Source organism: Oncorhynchus mykiss, chromosome 22 (genome assembly GCF_057628025.1).
Source record: "Oncorhynchus mykiss isolate SJ-2025 chromosome 22, ASM5762802v1, whole genome shotgun sequence".
Lineage (NCBI taxonomy): Eukaryota > Metazoa > Chordata > Actinopteri > Salmoniformes > Salmonidae > Oncorhynchus > Oncorhynchus mykiss.
The window spans coordinates 21,842,674-21,861,163 of record NC_143043.1 but is presented as its reverse complement, the minus strand read 5'-3'; the positions used below and the strand labels follow the sequence as shown (position 1 = coordinate 21,861,163).

At 42.1% G+C, this 18,490-nt stretch overlaps 1 protein-coding gene across 1 annotated transcript in view; it reads left to right on the top strand.

Moving 5' to 3' along the window:
- Window positions 1-12: 12 nt before the first annotated feature.
- The window catches only part of LOC110501567 (ubiquitin carboxyl-terminal hydrolase 37), a 30,487-nt gene continuing 12,009 nt past the window's right edge, over window positions 13-18,490 (top strand). Inside the window, exons 1-13 of the mRNA XM_036958934.2 lie at window positions 13-212; window positions 2,886-3,093; window positions 7,775-7,940; window positions 8,046-8,134; window positions 8,237-8,352; window positions 8,696-8,773; window positions 9,060-9,148; window positions 9,240-9,333; window positions 9,458-9,613; window positions 15,045-15,176; window positions 15,521-15,644; window positions 15,726-15,943; window positions 16,178-16,295. Coding sequence (XP_036814829.2) covers window positions 2,920-3,093; window positions 7,775-7,940; window positions 8,046-8,134; window positions 8,237-8,352; window positions 8,696-8,773; window positions 9,060-9,148; window positions 9,240-9,333; window positions 9,458-9,613; window positions 15,045-15,176; window positions 15,521-15,644; window positions 15,726-15,943; window positions 16,178-16,295 — 1,554 coding nt within the window. The 5' untranslated portion in view covers window positions 13-212; window positions 2,886-2,919. The remainder of the gene's footprint in view (window positions 213-2,885; window positions 3,094-7,774; window positions 7,941-8,045; window positions 8,135-8,236; window positions 8,353-8,695; window positions 8,774-9,059; window positions 9,149-9,239; window positions 9,334-9,457; window positions 9,614-15,044; window positions 15,177-15,520; window positions 15,645-15,725; window positions 15,944-16,177; window positions 16,296-18,490) is intronic.

Here is an 18,490-nt window from a genome sequence, read left to right as displayed (position 1 = left end):
CATGTGATATGTGTTCTCGTATACCATTTCCTCTAGATTTTCACATTCCCGCCATCATCGAGTACTGGAGGAAAACGTCGTGCGGACCACACTGTCAACAACATAATACTGGGGCCAACGAATGCCGGCTAAACCAACTTACTACTCCCCGAGGATTTAAAACAAAAATATTATAATTTACAAGTTTCGTTGAAGGGATATTTCATTCAAAGGCAAGTGTTCCTTGTCTTGTAATTAAGTCAAGGCGATGTTTATCTCCAAATGACAAAATCAAATTAGCTAGCTATTCCTTGTCTTTTTTAGCAGCCAGCTATCGTTAGTTACGAACTTGCTCGTGCATGGGACACGGCTAGACTTTCACAGCTAGCTAGATGTGTAACTATCCAATGTTGTTTTGCTGAGTTGATTTGGGGGCGTCATTCTCATCTCGTAATATTCAGTTAGCCAGCTACCTAGCTACTAAGCTAGCTAAGGTTAGCTAACTAACTAGTGGTTAGCGGTGCATCACAGCAGTTATCTAGCCAACAAACTCACTCGAGTGTAGTGTGGTTGTGTCCTCCCTGCCCCAGACCGTATCGGTGTGTCAGAGATGTTTGCCCAGGAAGCTCCGATTCAAACGAATTAGACAGCTCTGAAAGCGTATTAATGTCAAAATACGTTCATTACACACCAACTACAGTATGGAGTTTCGCTTAGGAACTATCTACATTTACTCCCTTTATGGCCGGTATGTACGTCCAAAAAAGGTGTAAATAAAACATTTACAAGCAACCAAATGTATTTGGACATGAATACGCTTGCAGAGTTGTGTAACGCCTCGGTCACACGGACAGCTTTATTGCATGTTGGTAAACTAGAAGTACATTAATTTCCAATGGAACGCTGCGTTTGCCTTGCAGCATTGCGAAGGCAGTTGCAGTGCGTGTTGTGTGTACAAATGTTGGATTTATCGAATGTTTGCTCAAACTATATGCGTAGACGGCTTGATAGAAATGGTAGCAGAATGTAAATGTTCAACTTTTGTTGCACACATATCCAGATGATGCTGCATACCATTTTGCGCAATGACGCTGTAGGCGTAACGCTTCGATCACACCGACAGTGTCCTTGCGCAAAATAGTATGCGGTATCATATAAATAGTTTTATATTTCTTAAAAAGTAGTGCACCGGGCCATTACTAGTCCTGTATTAGTGAACAGCTATAGTAATTTGTAGCTTGGGCAAAAAATAAAACATCTTAAAATATATTTTACTTTTGCCATCTGTCCTAGTGTTGATTTGCTGTTTTTTTTTTTTTGCGGAAATCACCATAGCAGCACATACCATCATGCTGGCTTGCTTTTACAATTAATGTTCTTGCTTTCTTGTCCCGCTATGCCCACAGGTATGTTTTTTTGCATCCCTCATCTAATAGAATAAAATATGTAAGTCCACAAGTTTGCGCAGTGCCCCTCTTTTACATTAGTTTGGGAGATCCCTGTAGATAAGATTGAATCTCTGAACATGGCTATTTGTCATACAATGGGGGCATACTTAGCTAAGCATCGTTATGCCAGTTCGATTATAGCTAGCTAAGTAACGTTAGTTCCCCCTCTATCTAGCTATGTCACCTGCTTGCTAGCTAAATTTAACCAAGTGGCTAAGGATGCTTGTCGTAATACACTGCAGCCCAATGGGTAATGCGTAAACAATACCTTTGATTGTTGTGGATAATGCCACACTTACACTTCCCTGCCTAGCAGAGCCTCCCAAGACTTTACTTGCAATTCGGTAAACAAGTGAACCCCTCCCTGAATAGGTTAAAAACGAAATTGCATCATGCAAACGTTTGTCACTGCCAAATAAGAACACCATGTGACCAAACATAAGCAGAACATTTCAATTTACAGCTTGAAAAATTTGCCCAGGTCACGTGCACTGGTCTGCACAGTATATTATTTCATTCAAGTATTTTGGCATAGTGTTCCCTTTCAAACCAGACTTACCCATAGGACAGAACAACTGGTGTTGCGCCAACAATGTGTTAAAAGTTACTGGACGACTCAGTTACTGCTCTCTTACTCGTGCTCTAAATTTTAAAAATATATTTAAAGTAGTCGTGGGCGGTATCCAGATTGTCATACCTTCATATTGTTCTTGTAATATCCTGTGATATTCTGTAATACTTGCACTGAACACAAGGGGCACTATTTTCAAACCCCACTGAGCCTCTGAGATCTAAAGGAGAATGTAAACGAAATGCTAACGAACGCATTGCGAACATTTTATACTGTCTCTGACCTAAACTATTTGCAGGACAGACATCCCAGCTCAAAATTATACAAATAATTCAAAAGTGCATGCTACTCAGTTTGCTGCATGCACAAAACAAATACTTGATCCAGGATGGAATTCACTGCTATTACCAAGCAAAGCTTAATTTTGCAATGAGCTAAGCACTTAGCTAGATGACTAACTAGCTACTAAATTAGCAAACAAATGCACACCTGCAGAGCATTTAGCACATTTTAGACAGTTAACATAAGATATTTAGCTCGCAAACATTCCGTTGTGAATTCCATACTATAACTAGATCACCTGTCGCGTGCTGCACAACAAACAGTAAGTGACTCACAAGGCTCTCATTGTTGCATGCTTGTAAACAAATACCACGTGACTGGGGACTACTGTTAATCAATTTATCTCCTATTGTATTGCACAAGTTGACTGCAGGTATTTACTTAAGTAGCTACACATTCAAATTTATAAAAAAAAAAAATCTAAATAGTGTTGACGGTATTGAAAAGCAATCCCGTGGCTATTTCCAAATATCCGGTATACCGCCCAAGCCTAATTTAAAAAATATGTCCTTGTTTGCACACAATCTACTTTTCCCTTCCATTAGGTTTATTTGGAGAGCACAACCCTGACAATCACTAATGGCAGCAGCAGTGCCCAAGCTCTCCAGCGGAAGCGTTGTCAAAATACGCTACAACAGCATAGACGTGGGCACCACTCGATGGAAGGAGGGGACCTTCGAGGTTCTTGAGAAGGATAACAAAGTCAACCTGTGCCTGAAGTTCAATGCCGGTGGTGCACTCAAAAGTTTCCAGGTAATAGTTTTCCCTATACGTGCTCATTCACCTAACAAAATGGCATGATTACATTGGACTTGAATAGCTGAAATTGTGTATGTTAAGAAGTCTTTTAAGTTACAGTACCAAGGTTTTTTCTTTATTTGTACTTTTTTCTCATTGTTGTAATAATAGTGAAAACATCAAAACTATGAAATAACACATGTAGCCTAGTGGTTAGAGCGTTGGGCCAGTAACTGAAAGGTTACTGAATCAAATCCATGAGGTGACAAGGTAAAAAAAAAAATCTGTCGTCCTGCCCCTGAACAAGGCAGTTAACCCACTGTTCCCCAGTAGCCCGTCATCGAAAATAATAATTTATTCTTAACTGAATTGCCTAGTTAAAAGGTTAAATAAAAAATAAAAACATATGGAATCCTGTAGTAACCAAAAAAGTGTTAAACAAATCAAAATATTTTATATTGGAGATTCTTCAAATAGCCACCCTTTGCCTTGAATGACAGCTTTGCACGCTCTTGGCATTCTCTCAAGCAGCTTCACCTGGAATGCTTTTCCAACAGTCTTGAAGGAGTTTCCACATATGCTGAGCACTTGTTGGCTGCTTTTCCTTCACTCTGCGGTCCAACTCATCTCAAACCATCCCAATTGGTTTGAGGTCAGGTGATTGTGGAGGCCAGGTCATCTGATGCAGCACTCCATCATTCCTTCTCGGTCAACTAGCCCTTACACAGCCTGGAGGTGTGTTGGGTCATTGTCCTGTTGAGAAACAAATGATAGTCCCACTATGTTCAAACCAGATTTGATGACATATCACTGCAGAATGCTGTGGTAGCCATGTTGGTTAAGTGCCTTGAATTCTAAATAAATCACACAGTGTCACTATCAAAGCACCATCACACCTCCTCCATGTTTCACTGTGGGAACCACACATGCCTAGATCATCCGTTCACCTACTCTGCATCTCACAAAGACACGGCGGTTGGAACAAAAAATGTCATTTGGACTCATCAGACTAAATTAGAGATTTACACCTGTCTAATGTCCATTGCTTGTTTCTTGGCCCAAGCAAGTCAGTCCCTTCTTCTTATTGGTGTCCTTTCGTAGTGGTTTCTTTGCAGCAATTTTACCATGAAGGCCTGAGTCACGCAGTCTCTGAACAGTTGATGTTGAGATGTGTCTGTTACTTGAACTCTGATGCATTTATTTGGGCGGCAATCTGAGGTGCAGTTAACTCTAATGAACTTATCCTCTGCAGCAGAGGTACAGTGCCTTGCGAAAGTATTCGGCCCCCTTGAACTTTGCGACCTTTTGCCACATTTCAGGCTTCAAACATAAAGATATAAAACTGTATTTTTTTGTGAAGAATCAACAACAAGTGGGACACAATCATGAAGTGGAATGACATTTATTGGATATTTCAAACTTTTTTAACAAATCAAAAACTGAAAAATTGGGCGTGCAAAATTATTCAGCCCCCTTAAGTTAATACTTTGTAGTGCCACCTTTTGCTGCGATTACAGCTGTAAGTCGCTTGGGGTATGTCTCTATCAGTTTTGCACATCGAGAGACTGAAATGTTTTCCCATTCCTCCTTGCAAAACAGCTCGAGCTCAGTGAGGTTGGATGGAGAGCATTTGTGAACAGCAGTTTTCAGTTCTTTCCACAGATTCTCGATTGGATTCAGGTCTGGACTTTGACTTGGCCATTCTCACACCTGGATATGTTTATTTTTGAACCATTCCATTATAGATTTTGCTTTATGTTTTGGATCATTGTCTTGTTGGAAGACAAATCTCCGTCCCAGTCTCAGGTCTTTTGCAGACTCCATCAGGTTTTCTTCCAGAATGGTCCTGTATTTGGCTCCATCCATCTTCCCATCAATTTTAACCATCTTCCCTGTCCCTGCTGAAGAAAAGCAGGCCCAAACCATGATGCTGCCACCACCATGTTTGACAGTGGGGATGGTGTGTTCAGCTGTGTTGCTTTCACGCCAAACATAACGTTTTGCATTGTTGCCAAAAAGTTCAATTTTGGTTTCATCTGACCAGAGCACCTTCTTCCACATGTTTGGTGTGTCTCCCAGGTGTCTTGTGGCAAACTTTAAACAACACTTTTTATGGATATCTTTAAGAAATGGCTTTCTTCTTGCCACTCTTCCATAAAGGCCAGATTTGTGAAATATATGACTGATTGTTGTCCTATGGACAGAGTCTCCCACATCAGCTGTAGATCTCTGCAGTTCATCCAGAGTGACTTGATTACACAGGTGGATTGTATTTATCGTCATTAGTCATTTAGGTCAACATTGGATCATTCAGAGATCCTCACTGAACTTCTGGAGAGAGTTTGCTGCACTGAAAGTAAAGGGGCTGAATAATTTTGCACGCCCAATTTTTCAGTTTTTGATTTGTTAAAAAGTTTGAAATATCCAATAAATGTTGTTCCACTTCATGATTGTGTCCCACTTGTTGTTGTTTCTTCACAAAAAAATAGGTCGCAAAGTTCAAGGGGGCCGAATACTTTCGCAAGGCACTGTAACTCTGGGTCTTCCTTTCTTGTGGCGTTCTTCATGACAGTTTCATCATAGCACTTGATGGTTTTTGCGACTGTACTTGAAGAAACTTTCAAAGTTCTTGAAATTTTCCAGATTGACTACCTTCATTTCTTAAAGTAATGATGGACTGTCGTTTCTCTTTGCTTTTTTTGAGCTGTTCTTGCCATAATATGGACTTGGTCTTTTGCCGTATAGGGCTATCTTCTGTATACCACCCCTACCATGTCACAACACAACTGATTGGCTCAAACGCATTAAGACGGAAAGAAATTCCACAAAATAACTTAACAAGGCACACCTGTTAATTGAAATGCATTCCAGGTGACCACCTAATGAAGCTGGTTGAGAGACTGCCAAGGTTGTGCAAAGCTGTCATCAAGGCAAAGGGTGGCTTCTTTGAACAATCTCAAATATGCATGCTACATTTAGATCATTTGGGGTCTCTCGGACCGATGCACTTTTATCTTTGATGCGTCTCGTTGAAACTTAACATCCCTAATCGGAGCTCGTGTATCGAATCGTCTTGATATAGTATTCAGTGGGGCAAAAAAGTATTTAGTCAGCCACCAATTGTGCAAGTTCTCCCACTTAAAAAGATGAGAGGCCTGTAATTTTCATCATAGGTACACTTCAACTATGACAGACAAAATGAGAGAAAAAAATCCAGAAAATCACATTGTAGGATTTTTAATGAATTTATTTGCAAATTATGGTGGAAAATAAGTATTTGGTCAATAACAAAAGTTTATCTCAATACTTTGTTATATACCCTTTGGCAATGACAGAAGTCAAATGTTTTCTGTAAGTCTTCACAAGGTTTTCACACACTGTTGCTGGTATTTTGGCCCATTCCTCCATGCAGATCTCCTCTAGAGCAGTGATGTTTTGGGGCTGTTGCTGTGCAACACGGACTTTCAACTCCCTCCAAAGATTTTCTATGGGGTTGAGATCTGGAGACTGGCTAGGCCACTCCAGGACCTTGAAATGCTTCTTACGAAGCCACTCCTTCGTTGCCCGGGCGGTGTGTTTGGGATCATTGTCATGCTGAAAGACCCAACCACGTTTCATCTTCAATGCCCTCGCTGATGGAATGAGGTTTTCACTCAATCTCACGATACATGGCCCCTTTCCTTTACACGGATCAGTCGTCCTGGTCCCTTTGCAGAAAAACAGCCCCAAAGCATGATGTTTCCACCCCCATGCTTCACAGTAGGTTTGGTGTTCTTTGGATGCAACTCAGCATTCTTTGTACTCCAAACACGACGAGTTGAGTTTTCACCAAAAAGTTATATTTTGGTTTCATCTGACCATATGACATTCTCCCAATCTTCTTCTGGATCATCCAAATGCTCTCTAGCAAACTTCAGACGGCCCTGGACATGTACTGGCTTAAGCAGGGGGACACGTCTGGCACTGCAGGATTTGAGTCCCTGGCGGCGTAGTGTGTTACTGATGGTAGGCTTTGTTACTTTGGTCCCAGCTCTCTGCAGGTCATTCACTAGGTCCCCCCGTGTGGTTCTGGGATTTTTTCTCACCGTTCTTGTGATCATTTTGACCCCACGGGGTGAGATCTTGCGTGGAGCCCCAGATCGAGGGAGATTATCAGTTGTCTTGTATGTCTTCCATTTCCTAATAATTGCTCCCACAGTTGATTTCTTCAAACCAAGCTGCTTACCTATTGCAGATTCAGTCTTCCCAGCCTGGTGCAGGTCTACAATTTTGTTTCTGGTGTCCTTTGACAGCTCTTTGGTCTTGGCCATAGTGGAGTTTGGAGTGTGACTGTTTGAGGTTGTGGACAGGTGTCTTTTTATACTGATACGTTCAAATAGGTGCCATTAATACAGGTAATGAGTGGAGGACAGAGGAGCCTCTTTAACGAAGAAGTTACAGGTCTGTGAGAGCCAGAAATCTTGCTTGTTTGTAGGTGACCAAATACTTATTTTCCACCATAATTTGCAAATACATTCATTAAACATCCTACAATGTGATTTTCTGGATTTTTTCCCTCATTTTGTCTGTCATAGTTGAAGTGTACCTATGACAAATTACAGGCCTCATCTTTTTAAGTGGGAGAACTTGCACAATTGGTGGCTGACTAAATACAGTGGAGCAAAAAAGTATGTTCATTATATGTCTATGCTTTCAGCTCAACCATAATGTGAAGAATGTCATGATGCAGTCCATGCACACTATGCGACGAATTGTGGTGTCTCTTAAGGATGGCAGTGTAGTCACCCTTGAGAGAATTCCCACTGCTGTGGCTGAGAAAATGAAAGAATATCTTGAGAAGTTGAAGCAGGGAAAACCAACAGGTAACAATCTATTGGAACTTGTAGATCATTAACGGTTTCTACGAATTTGCATGATTTCCTGCGGAACTGGTGTCCTTCTGTTAAACAAGTGTTGTTTTCTTGTAGTTCTAAAGACATCCCAGGGAAGTGCAAGCTTCAGTGTGCTCGGGAATCGATCCGTAAAGAAAGAGATTAGCCCACCTGGAGAACGACAGGTAAAGAGTTGTTGTAAGAACGTACCTGTCATTTACAACCATACGGTTCCTGGTTTTTGCTTCTCTGAAAAGATTACTTATTTAAATCTGGCTCTGTTTCAGACAACACCCAGGCGACCCAGTGTGGACAACAGGGAGGAGATGATGCCCCGCAAACCTCTGAGCAGTCCCAGCAGAGTCACCTCCACACCTTCCCGCAGTGGGCTGTCTGAGAACAGGTAGGCAAGCCAACACACCAACCATCCAGGTAGATAAAGCATCACACGAAGGCTGTGTCCTGACCGCACTCATACTTTCCCCCCTAATTTATTTAAGTGGATTGGACTTTTAAGTTCACATGGGGGAATGAACAAGTGCATACTTCTGGGTGAGGGGTATAGAATCCCAACCTCTTCCACCACTCTTTTGTCTCGCTAGCCTTTCTCCTGAGATTGCATTTCTTCATTTGACAGAGGCTTTAGTCTTCGTGTGTGCATTGGTCTCATAACCACTCTTAAAGGGACATTTTAAAAATGTGTACTTCATATTCATCATCTTCAGAACCATCTTTTGCCCCTTCAGGATTGAGAAGAGGAAGAGACACCTCACCTCTGACAGCGACCTGACTAAGGACTACCCCAAGGAGAATGACTCATCCAGGTATGACAACGACAGTGTTACTTTACCAAGCAAAGGGTTGACTTCACATCCCTTCCTGTCAATTTAAGCTTATGTCCATTGTGGCCTCGGGGTGTCTAGCGAGTGGGGGTGAGGGGGTAGGTGTTTTGACAGTGACGGCCATGATTTAGCAGCACCGGTTTAGCGTAAAAGAGAAACTGCCATTACAACAGATCAAAACTTTTTGACCAAATTTGCTGTTACTACACTTTGCCTTTGTAGGGCAGAGTTGTGCACCAGTGAATCTAAACTGTTTCTTGTATCTCAGCAACAACAAGACCATGTCGGACCCCTCCAGGAAGTTTCTGCTGAGCTGCAAAGACAAGCTGAAACAGGCAGAGGAGAACCGCTGCTCTGGTAAGCCCTCGTCAGACTGAGATGACCTTCTCCAGACTAGAACTATGCCGTCTCTAGTCGCCCTGTGATAACTGTCTACCTTTCCCACCAGTTTTACTGGTTCCAGCGCCACTTCAGCCCACGTCATTCTACGGCAGCCGATCGGTGACCAAAGACTACTCCACGAGTCACTCTTTCCTCGACAGGTAAGTTATTTTTTTGCGCCTTAATTTAACCAGGTTGTCCCATGGATGTTAAGAAAACATTCTTATGCATCATTAAGATGCTGCCACACTTTGACTTCTGCAACGTTTGTCGTTCCCTCCACAGGCCATCCAGTACATCCCAGACCACCTCGGCTAAAAGAAGTCTCGTGTTACCCAATCACTCGACCCCCTTCAAGAAAGTGCGCCCCATGCTGGACTACGGTGGCTGGAACAAGCCGAGACCATCCACTCTGGCCCAGCCCCAGCCTCCACTGCAAGGGTAAGGAGACATCCCAGGGTTATACTGATAATTCTAAAGTTAACCTCCGGAGTCAATGAGGGGCTTTTATAGTGCTGCCCACCTACTAGTAATGTGTGATTTACTATATCTGTTAATGCTCGTTATGAATGTGCCATACGGCTGACCCCAATTAGTCAATTGTTTGGTCGATAGGCTGTTGGTCGACCAAGATTTTTATTTTTTTGTCAAGCAGTTGCAAATACAATTTAAGGAACACGAGACGCCGGTCTTATTCACGCCCATCTCTGTGAACTAATCCATTATGGAGGCCAAGACTAATCCATTGTGTCGGCTGCGTGGATGGCACAGTCCAAGAAGAAGGGGAGTGTGGCTAAGATGCACAATGCACATCTCTCTCCAGAATGCACATCTCTCCTGCCAATTTGTGCACATTCATTGGTTCTTAGCTTCATTGTGTGAATTGTTTGACTTAGTGTCTATCAATTCTCCATTACATAAATCACCAGCAGTACATTTGCCGTTAATTCCTATATTTTTTTATCTACATTGTTTGTTTGGTTATTGTTTGCAGAGCGCACAACCTATGCTACACTTGTGAGAAACAAGTATGGGTTTATTTAATTACTTTTACGAGTTTTGTCAATTTAGTTAGTCTTTTGTATTGAGCGCTCATGTCATTTTTTAGTAAGTACGCGCACCTGATTACGCATGGAAGTAGGCCTATAGGCTACCTGGCCTGCGCGCAAATGAAGGCCTATAAATGTGCCCATTTGGGGATCTGATAGTATTTCTGATTGGCTTAATGCACCACCACTAATGAGCTGTGGAGCTTCTCAAAGTAATGTTTTCTCAACCCCGAACAGCAAGCAAACAGTCTATTTTTTTCTATCTATTGAGAATGACAGTAGTTCCTCTGTGTAAACTCAGCAAAAAAAATAATCGTCCTCTCACTATCAATTGTTTATTTTCAGCAAACTTAACGTGTAAATATTTGTATGAACATAACAAGATTAAACAACGAAGACATAAACTGAACAAGTTCCACAGACATGTGACTAACAGAAATTGAATAATTTATCCCTGAACAAAGGGAGGGGGTCAAAATCAAAAGTAACAGTCAGTATCTGGTGTGGCCACCACCTGCATTAAGTACTGCAGTGCATCTCCTCATGGACTGCACCAAATTTTCCAGTTCTTGCTGTGAGATGTTACCCCACTCTTCCACCAAGGCACCTCCAAGTTCCCGGACATTTCCTGGGGGGATGGCCCTCACCCTGCAATCTAACAAATCCCAGGCATGCTCAATGGGATTGAGATCCGGGCTCTTCCCTGGCCATGGCATGTCCAATGATGCTGTGACACACCGCTCCAGAGTACAGGCCTCGGTGTAATGGTCATTCCTTCGACGATAAACACGAATCCGACCATCACCCCTGGTGAGACCAAACCGCGACTCGTTAGTGAAGAGCACGTTTTGCCAGTCCTGTCTGGTCCAGCGACGGTGGGTTTGTGCCCATAGCTGACGTTGTTGGCGGTGATGTCTGGTGAGGACCTTCCTTACAACAGGCCTACAAGCCCTCAGTCCAGCCTCTCTAAGCCTATTGTGGACCGTCTAAGCACTGATGGAGGGATTGTGCGTTCCTGATGTCACTCCGGCAGTTGTTGCCATCCTGTACCTGTTCCGTAGGTGTGATGTTCGGATGTACCAATCCTGTGCAGGTGTTGTTACACGTGGTCTGCCACTGCGAGGACGATCAGCTGTCCGTTCTGTTTCCCTGTAACGCTGTCTTAGGCGTCTCAGTACGGACATTGCAGTTTATTGCCCTGGCTACATCTGTAGTCCTCATGCCTCCTTGCAGTAATCCTAAGGCGCAGATGAGCATGGACCCTGGGCATCTTTCTTTTGGTGTTTTTCAGAGTAGAAAGGCCTCTTTAGTGTCCTAACTTTTCATAACCGTGACCTTAATTGTCTGTCTGTAAGCTGTTTATCTTTATGACTGTTCCACAGGTGCATGTTCATTAATTGTTTATGAACAAGCATGGAAAACAGTGTTTAAACCCTTTACAATGAAGATCTGTGAAGTTATTTGGATCATCCTTGAAAGATAGGGTCCTGAAAAAGGGGAAAAAAAAATATTTCCAGCTCTCTTTTCAATAACCACTCAGCATGAAAGGGAAAAATATCATGATCTGATCCAGTGGAAATGTCATCAAATAGGCCTACCTGATTATTTCTTATCCCTTATGCCTGTGTCTGTCCCGAGCTCACTGGCACGGGAAACTCGGAAGGCCCAGAATATCTTATGCAAGTTTGCTATCATCTGCTTTGGGTCAGACCCAAGTTAATAGTTGATACAATGTTTAAAGTTTGTGGTCATGGCCTGTCTGCAAATGTGATTTATTTCTATCAGGATATTTTCAACCTGCAGGCTGCAATATTTTTTATTTGTTTGCTTATGTAGGTGATTGTTTTTTAGTTAGTTGGCAGTATATGTTACTTTTTAAGTTTGTATAATTGTCATTTGGATACAAGTTTGAAAAACCACATGACAATGATTGAGATACGAAGACGTTATTATAAATTAAATTAAACCGTTCCATGAAAGAACTGGCACGCAGATTGGTAGAAGTCTTAAGACAAATTGGCATTCCACATGATAATGGTTGCCGACGACTCGTAGCTTATTACTGGCAGCTTCGGCAGAGTCTGCGAAAGCCAGCAGGAATGGGAAGAGTATGGTAAGGTTCAGGTTAAGATTTATTATTCTGGCGATCTTGTTCTCTGGCTCCCTCTTGAGTCATTTGACTTATTTCATAGAGTGCGCTTAACCCCTCTAGACTCGATTGAGTTGAGTCAAAGTACGTAATACAAAAATCCCCTTTAAAATCCGTCAGTGATATCAATTTTTTTCATTGGATCAGTCTCAATCCGCCAATGTCGCCCTTCCACATCTGCAGTGAAAGGTGGCATAGCTAGAGCAATGTTTGTCAGACCACGAGACAAACATCTGTAGCGTCCTAACTAAACCACTGTGGAAAGGGTAGACTCAAACAAACACGATGGTATTCTCCGTTTTGCTCAACGACCACGGACAAGTGTCACGTGACTCGTCTGAAGTCCATAGTGTCGATGTGCCAAATTCTGTTTGTAGCTTCCGAACCGTTTGGGCTACAAACTGTGAGTCCACTGTGGAAAGGTGAGATTCTCCGTTTTGCTTTACAACCCCCACAAGTGTCACGGGACTTGTCTGAACTTGACTTGTCTGGTGTCACCACCAGTATTATTATTTTTTTAATGTAAGTATTTAGGTAGGTTTGTTACCTACCCCAAAAATGTTTAATATGTGTAAAATAATACTATTTTAAAAAATTAATTAAAATGTGATGTGTGCCTTTGGAAAATATTCAGATTTCCATTTTTTTTGTTACATTACAGCCTTGTTCTAAAAGGGAGTAAATGAAAATAATTCCTCAGATCTACACACAATACCCTTTAATGAAAGCAAAAGCTGTTTCTTTTATTTTTGCAAATGTCTTAAAAACAAACCTTATTTACATAAGAATTAAGACCCTTTGCTATGAGACTGGAAATTGAGCTCTGGTGCATCCTGTTTCCATTGATCATCCTTGATGTTTCTTCAAATTGATTGGAGTCCACCTGTGTTAAATTCAATTGATTGGACATGATTTGGAAAGGCACACACCTGTCTATATAAGATCCCACAGTTGACAGTGCATGTCAGAGCAAAAACCAAGCCATGAGAGGTCAAAGGAATTGTCCGTAAAGCGCTGAGACAGGATTGTGTCGAGGCACAGATCTGGGGAATGTTACCAAAAAATGTCTTCAGCATTGAAGGTCCCCAAGAACAGAGGCCTCCATCATTCTTAAATGGAAGAATTTTGGAACCAACAAGACTCTCCCTAAAGCTGGCCACCTGGCCAAACTGAGCAATCGGGGGCATTGATAAGGGCATTGGTCAGGAAGGTGACCAAGAACCCAATGGTCTCTCTGACAGAGCTCCGGAGTTCCTCTGTGGAGATGGGAGAACCTTCCAGAAGGACAACCATCTCTACAGCATACCACCAATCAGGCCTTTATGGTAGAGTGGCCAGATAGAAGCCATGCCTCAGTAAAAGACACATGACAGCCTGCTTGGAGTTTGCCAAAAATCTCTGGTCTGATGAAACCAAGATTGAACTCTTTGGCCTGAATTCCAAGCGTCACATCTGGAAGAAACCTGGCACCATCCCTACAGTGAAGCATGGTGGTGGCAGCATCATTCTGTTGGGATGTTTTTCAGCGGCAGGGACTGGGAGACTAGTCCGGAGCGAGACAAAGATGAACGGAGCACAGAGATCCTTAATGAAAACCTGCTCAGGACCTCAGACTGGGGCGAAGATTCACCTTCCAACATGAAAACGACCCTTACCACACAGCCATGACAATGTAGGAGTGGCTTCCGGACAAGTCTCGGAATGTCCTTGAGTGGCCCAGTCAGAGCCCGGACTTGAACCTGATCGAACGTCCCTGGAGAGACCTGAAAATAGCTGTGCAGCAACGCTCTCCATCCAACCTGGCAAAGCCTGAGAGGATCTGCAGAGCAGAATGGGAGAAACTACCCAAATGCAAGTGTGCCAAGCTTGTAGCGTCAAATCCAAAAGGAATCAAGGCTGTAATCGCTGCCAACGGTGCTTCAACAAAGTACTGAGTAAATGATCTGAATACTTATGTAAATGTGATATTTCTGTTTTTTTATTTTTACTAAATTGGCAAACATTTCTAAAAACCTGTTTTTGTCCTGTCATCGTGGGTTATTGTGTCTCGATTGATGGGGGGGGGGGGGGGGGCAGTTTAATATATTTTAAAATAAGGCTCTAACCTAACGTGAAAAAAGTTAAGGGGTCTGAATCCCTTTTGAAGGCACTGTATATCATGAGCTTTCTCATCTCCCAGATATAGGACAAACACTTCAAAACCTTGTTTCTGATTTATTTTGAATGTATTTTTTGCCATTTTATGGTAGTATGTTTTTAGATAACCCAATGTTATGTTGTTTTTTTTTATATATATATATAAAGGGGTCCTTGATATTCAAAATCAAATGGCTAAATTATCAATAGTGTGACCATCTCAAAACAATTCCATATGTCAGCTTTGAACCCACCCCCCAACGGCGTAGGCTCTTAAGAATTAAAGCAATCAAGCTTAATACATAGAGTTGATTTTATTAAAACACACAGGGTGTGTCTAAATGGAAAAATACACACAAAAAGAATGTCATCCAATTTATTGGTCGAAAGAAGACATTTCAGTCAACAGACTTTTTGTTGTCGCTTACAGCCCTAATGTGCCGAAGCAGATACTTTCAGTTGAAAACATGCCTTTTCACCAGTGGTTGTGGTACATGGGTGGAGTTATACTTAGTTTTCTCTAACCTCTTTGCTGCAGATTCTCCAACCTGGGCAACACGTGTTACATGAACGCCATCCTGCAGTCTCTCTTCAGCCTGCCGTCGTTTTCCAATGACCTGCTGAAGCAGGGAATCCCATGGAAGAAGATCCCCGCCAACGCCCTACTCAGGTAGCCTACTGCAGACACCCTTAAAAAAAAAAAAAGTTTTTAAAAACATTTGTCATTTAGCAGATGCTCTTATCCACAGCAACTTGCAGTAGTGAGTGCACACATTTTTGTACTGGTCCCCTGTGGGAATCGAACCCACAACCCTGGCATTGAAAGCGCCATGCTCTACCAACTGAGTAGAGTCAATATTTCCACTTTAACATTGAATTTACTCTTTTAAAAGCTGTTTTTGTTTCAGTGGCTTAGTGTTTTCATGGCTATGACTCAATATTTCTCTAACTGCTCAGCTAACTTGTGTACCTGCCCTGCACCCTCACTGACCCTCCTCTCTGTTGTGCATGCAGACGCTTTGCCCACTTGCTGGCCAAGAAGGACATCTCGTGCCCTGAGGTAAAGAAAGACCTGCTGAGGAGAGTGAAGAGTTCCATCTCCTCCACAGCTGAGCGTTTCTCTGGATACATGCAGAACGTAAGACCTATAATATTTGCACCACAACCATTTTGGCTCTTTTGTAGCTCTGTATACTCACGCCCCCCTCCCCTCCCCCAGGACGCCCATGAGTTCCTGAGCCAGTGTCTGGACCAGCTTAAGGAGGACATGGAGAAGGTGAACAAGAGCTGGAAGAGCGAATCGGCGGCGTGGGACGAGGCCCCCCAGCAGGTGGCCGCGGTCAGGCCTGGGGAGGAGGCGGACACCTCACACACGTACACCTGCCCCGTGGTGGTCAACATGGAATTTGAGGTGCAGCACACCATCACCTGCAAAGGGTGAGTGAATCATCACCTCAGACTGTGGATTTCTGGGTGGTACATCTCTTCCCTGATGGAAAATAAAATAATGGACGTGCATTAGATGTCATAGATTTAGCTTTTAATAGTCCATACCTTTAGCTTTTATGGTATTACCTTTCCTAAGCATATGAAGTTGTCATAAAGACTGACTGAATGTCATGTTATAAACAACAAATTATGAAAAAAGGTTGTGCTATTGTGTGGTTTCAGCTGTGGAGAAGTGGTGACCAAACGGGAGCAGTTCAACGACCTGTCCATTGACCTGCCTCGCAGGAAGAAGACCATCCCTCTCCGGTCCATCCAGGACTCTCTGGACCTCTTCTTCAGGGTGCGTGTCCGCTGTCCCCAAAAACCACCAGGCTAGCTCCTGTCCATATATACTGTATATCAACTAGGGCTGTGGCGGTCATGAAATTTTGTCAGCCGGGCATTGTCAAGCAAATAACTGCCGGTCTCACGGTAATTGACCTAATGGTCAATTAACATGAACACATTTAGCAATTCCTGGCTTCCACACACAGCCTACAAGCCACTGATACAGATCTTTGGACATCTACATTTTAAAAAGTCTAATAAATCCATGTAGTATGGCCTTCACTTTCACAATAAATCCATTATTTATTTTAGACAGGTCTAAAGAAACATGATATGAAGAAAAGGTAGTCCATTTCAGAAGAACAGAATAGCAGACTCTGTGTTGTCCTTATCTGGCTTTGCCATATTGCTGTGGGCTATACTCATTTAGCAGACATTTTCTTAGAATCCCATGCCATTATTTTATAATGTTTTATAGTATGAAGAATACAATTGAACAAAGCTGAAATTCTCAAAACTATTTGAGTGCGCACATTCTATGTTGAGCGGTTAAAGAAATAGGTACTCCTATATTCTTAATTTAGAGTTATTTATGTAACGTTAGTTGTTCTACAAACATTGGGCTCCTTGTTTATATTTGTTATACATTCTAAGGCTGCGTGATGCGACTCTAATGATGATTTGAAAAAAGTCACATGAAAGGCATGAGCTCTGCTTTGTTTTTTGTGCAGGCTGTTCACACTTAATCAGTCTCTCATTCACAATTTGACAAGCACTTGATAATGCCTCGGATTTCCCGGCGGTATCCCCTTTGTTTGGCTGTGTTGCCCCCTAAAGAAATCAATGCCCTTTGCGGCCAGTGGCCGTTGTGCCCTTGGGCTGAATATAATAATTAGAATTAGAACGTGAAGACAGACACATCGGGGATGCAACTGCACGTGTCTTTATACAATTCTGAGGTGCATATTAAAGATATTGGAAAAACTGTCTACATTTACTTTGTCAGCCAACAAGATGAGTAGGCCTAACAAACCGCAGAAGCACTTGCCGATGTCAATCTACTATCCCTTATAGTACAAAGGTTGACCTATTATTTTCTGTGCAAGAAATAAATATTCCCAACATAGTCTGTCTGGAACACTTGTGGGATGCCAAATTAATACAACCACTAGCATAACAAACATTTTTTACGCAATGAGGCTGATGCGACAGAACAGAATGTTTAGCTTCAAATGTTGATAAACTATTTCTATTTCTTCAAATTATAAGCGCAGCAATGTGCACACGGCAGTAGTCTATAAGCGCAAATGTTCCATTAGCGGGAAAACACCATTTATCAAAAGTGACCGCAAATGTGATTATGCATGTAATGCTTTTATTATAAAGGTACACTTTTATGGTAAATTATCTTCCTCAAACTTGAAACTGGCGGGCTGCTTATGTTGCCAGTTAGGCTCTACACCCCTTGTAAAGCGGATTAATGTGCTTCATTTTAAGAAGTTATTTGGTCACTAGTTGTGATACAAACCTTATGAAAACGTATAGGCCTATGGGCTAGGCTACATGAGGTATACTACATGAGGTATAAAAAGCCTTATTGCACACACGCTGGGCATCGTTCACAAGTGATAATATATCATTCACAAGTGATCGGCTAATTTTGTCACCTATCAGACTATTCTTGATTTAATCTTGTCTTTACATATACTAAATCAAATGTGAAATTTGACTCAAATGTGAAATTTGATTTAGGATGGACCATTATCATGCACCTGTCTCAAAATGGGCAGTGGGAAAAATACATCTACTGTATGCACTTAAATAGCAAATGGAGGATGCTTTTCCCGTGGTTCATTTTCATGCCAGCCAGGTAGGCTATACTTCTGTTGTAAAGACGAGCAATGTGCTTAATATTAATTAAGTTGAGATATAGATATAGAAGGCCTAGCCTATAGAAAGCTGATGGGATCCTCTTAAGTAGAGGCCATCACTCTTCTTTCTCACGCAATTGCATAGCCTATAGAAATGTTGCACAACATGGGCTCTCATGAAGTGTTTGATTAGATTTGATAACATTTGCATTGATGTCAGAGTGATTAGAGGGACAGTAGAGTGCTGAGTACCAGGCAGTTAGCAAGTTTGTTAGGCTACTAATGACCATCAGCAGCATCAGCGCTTGGAGACTCCTAATTACCTAATTACTCATGA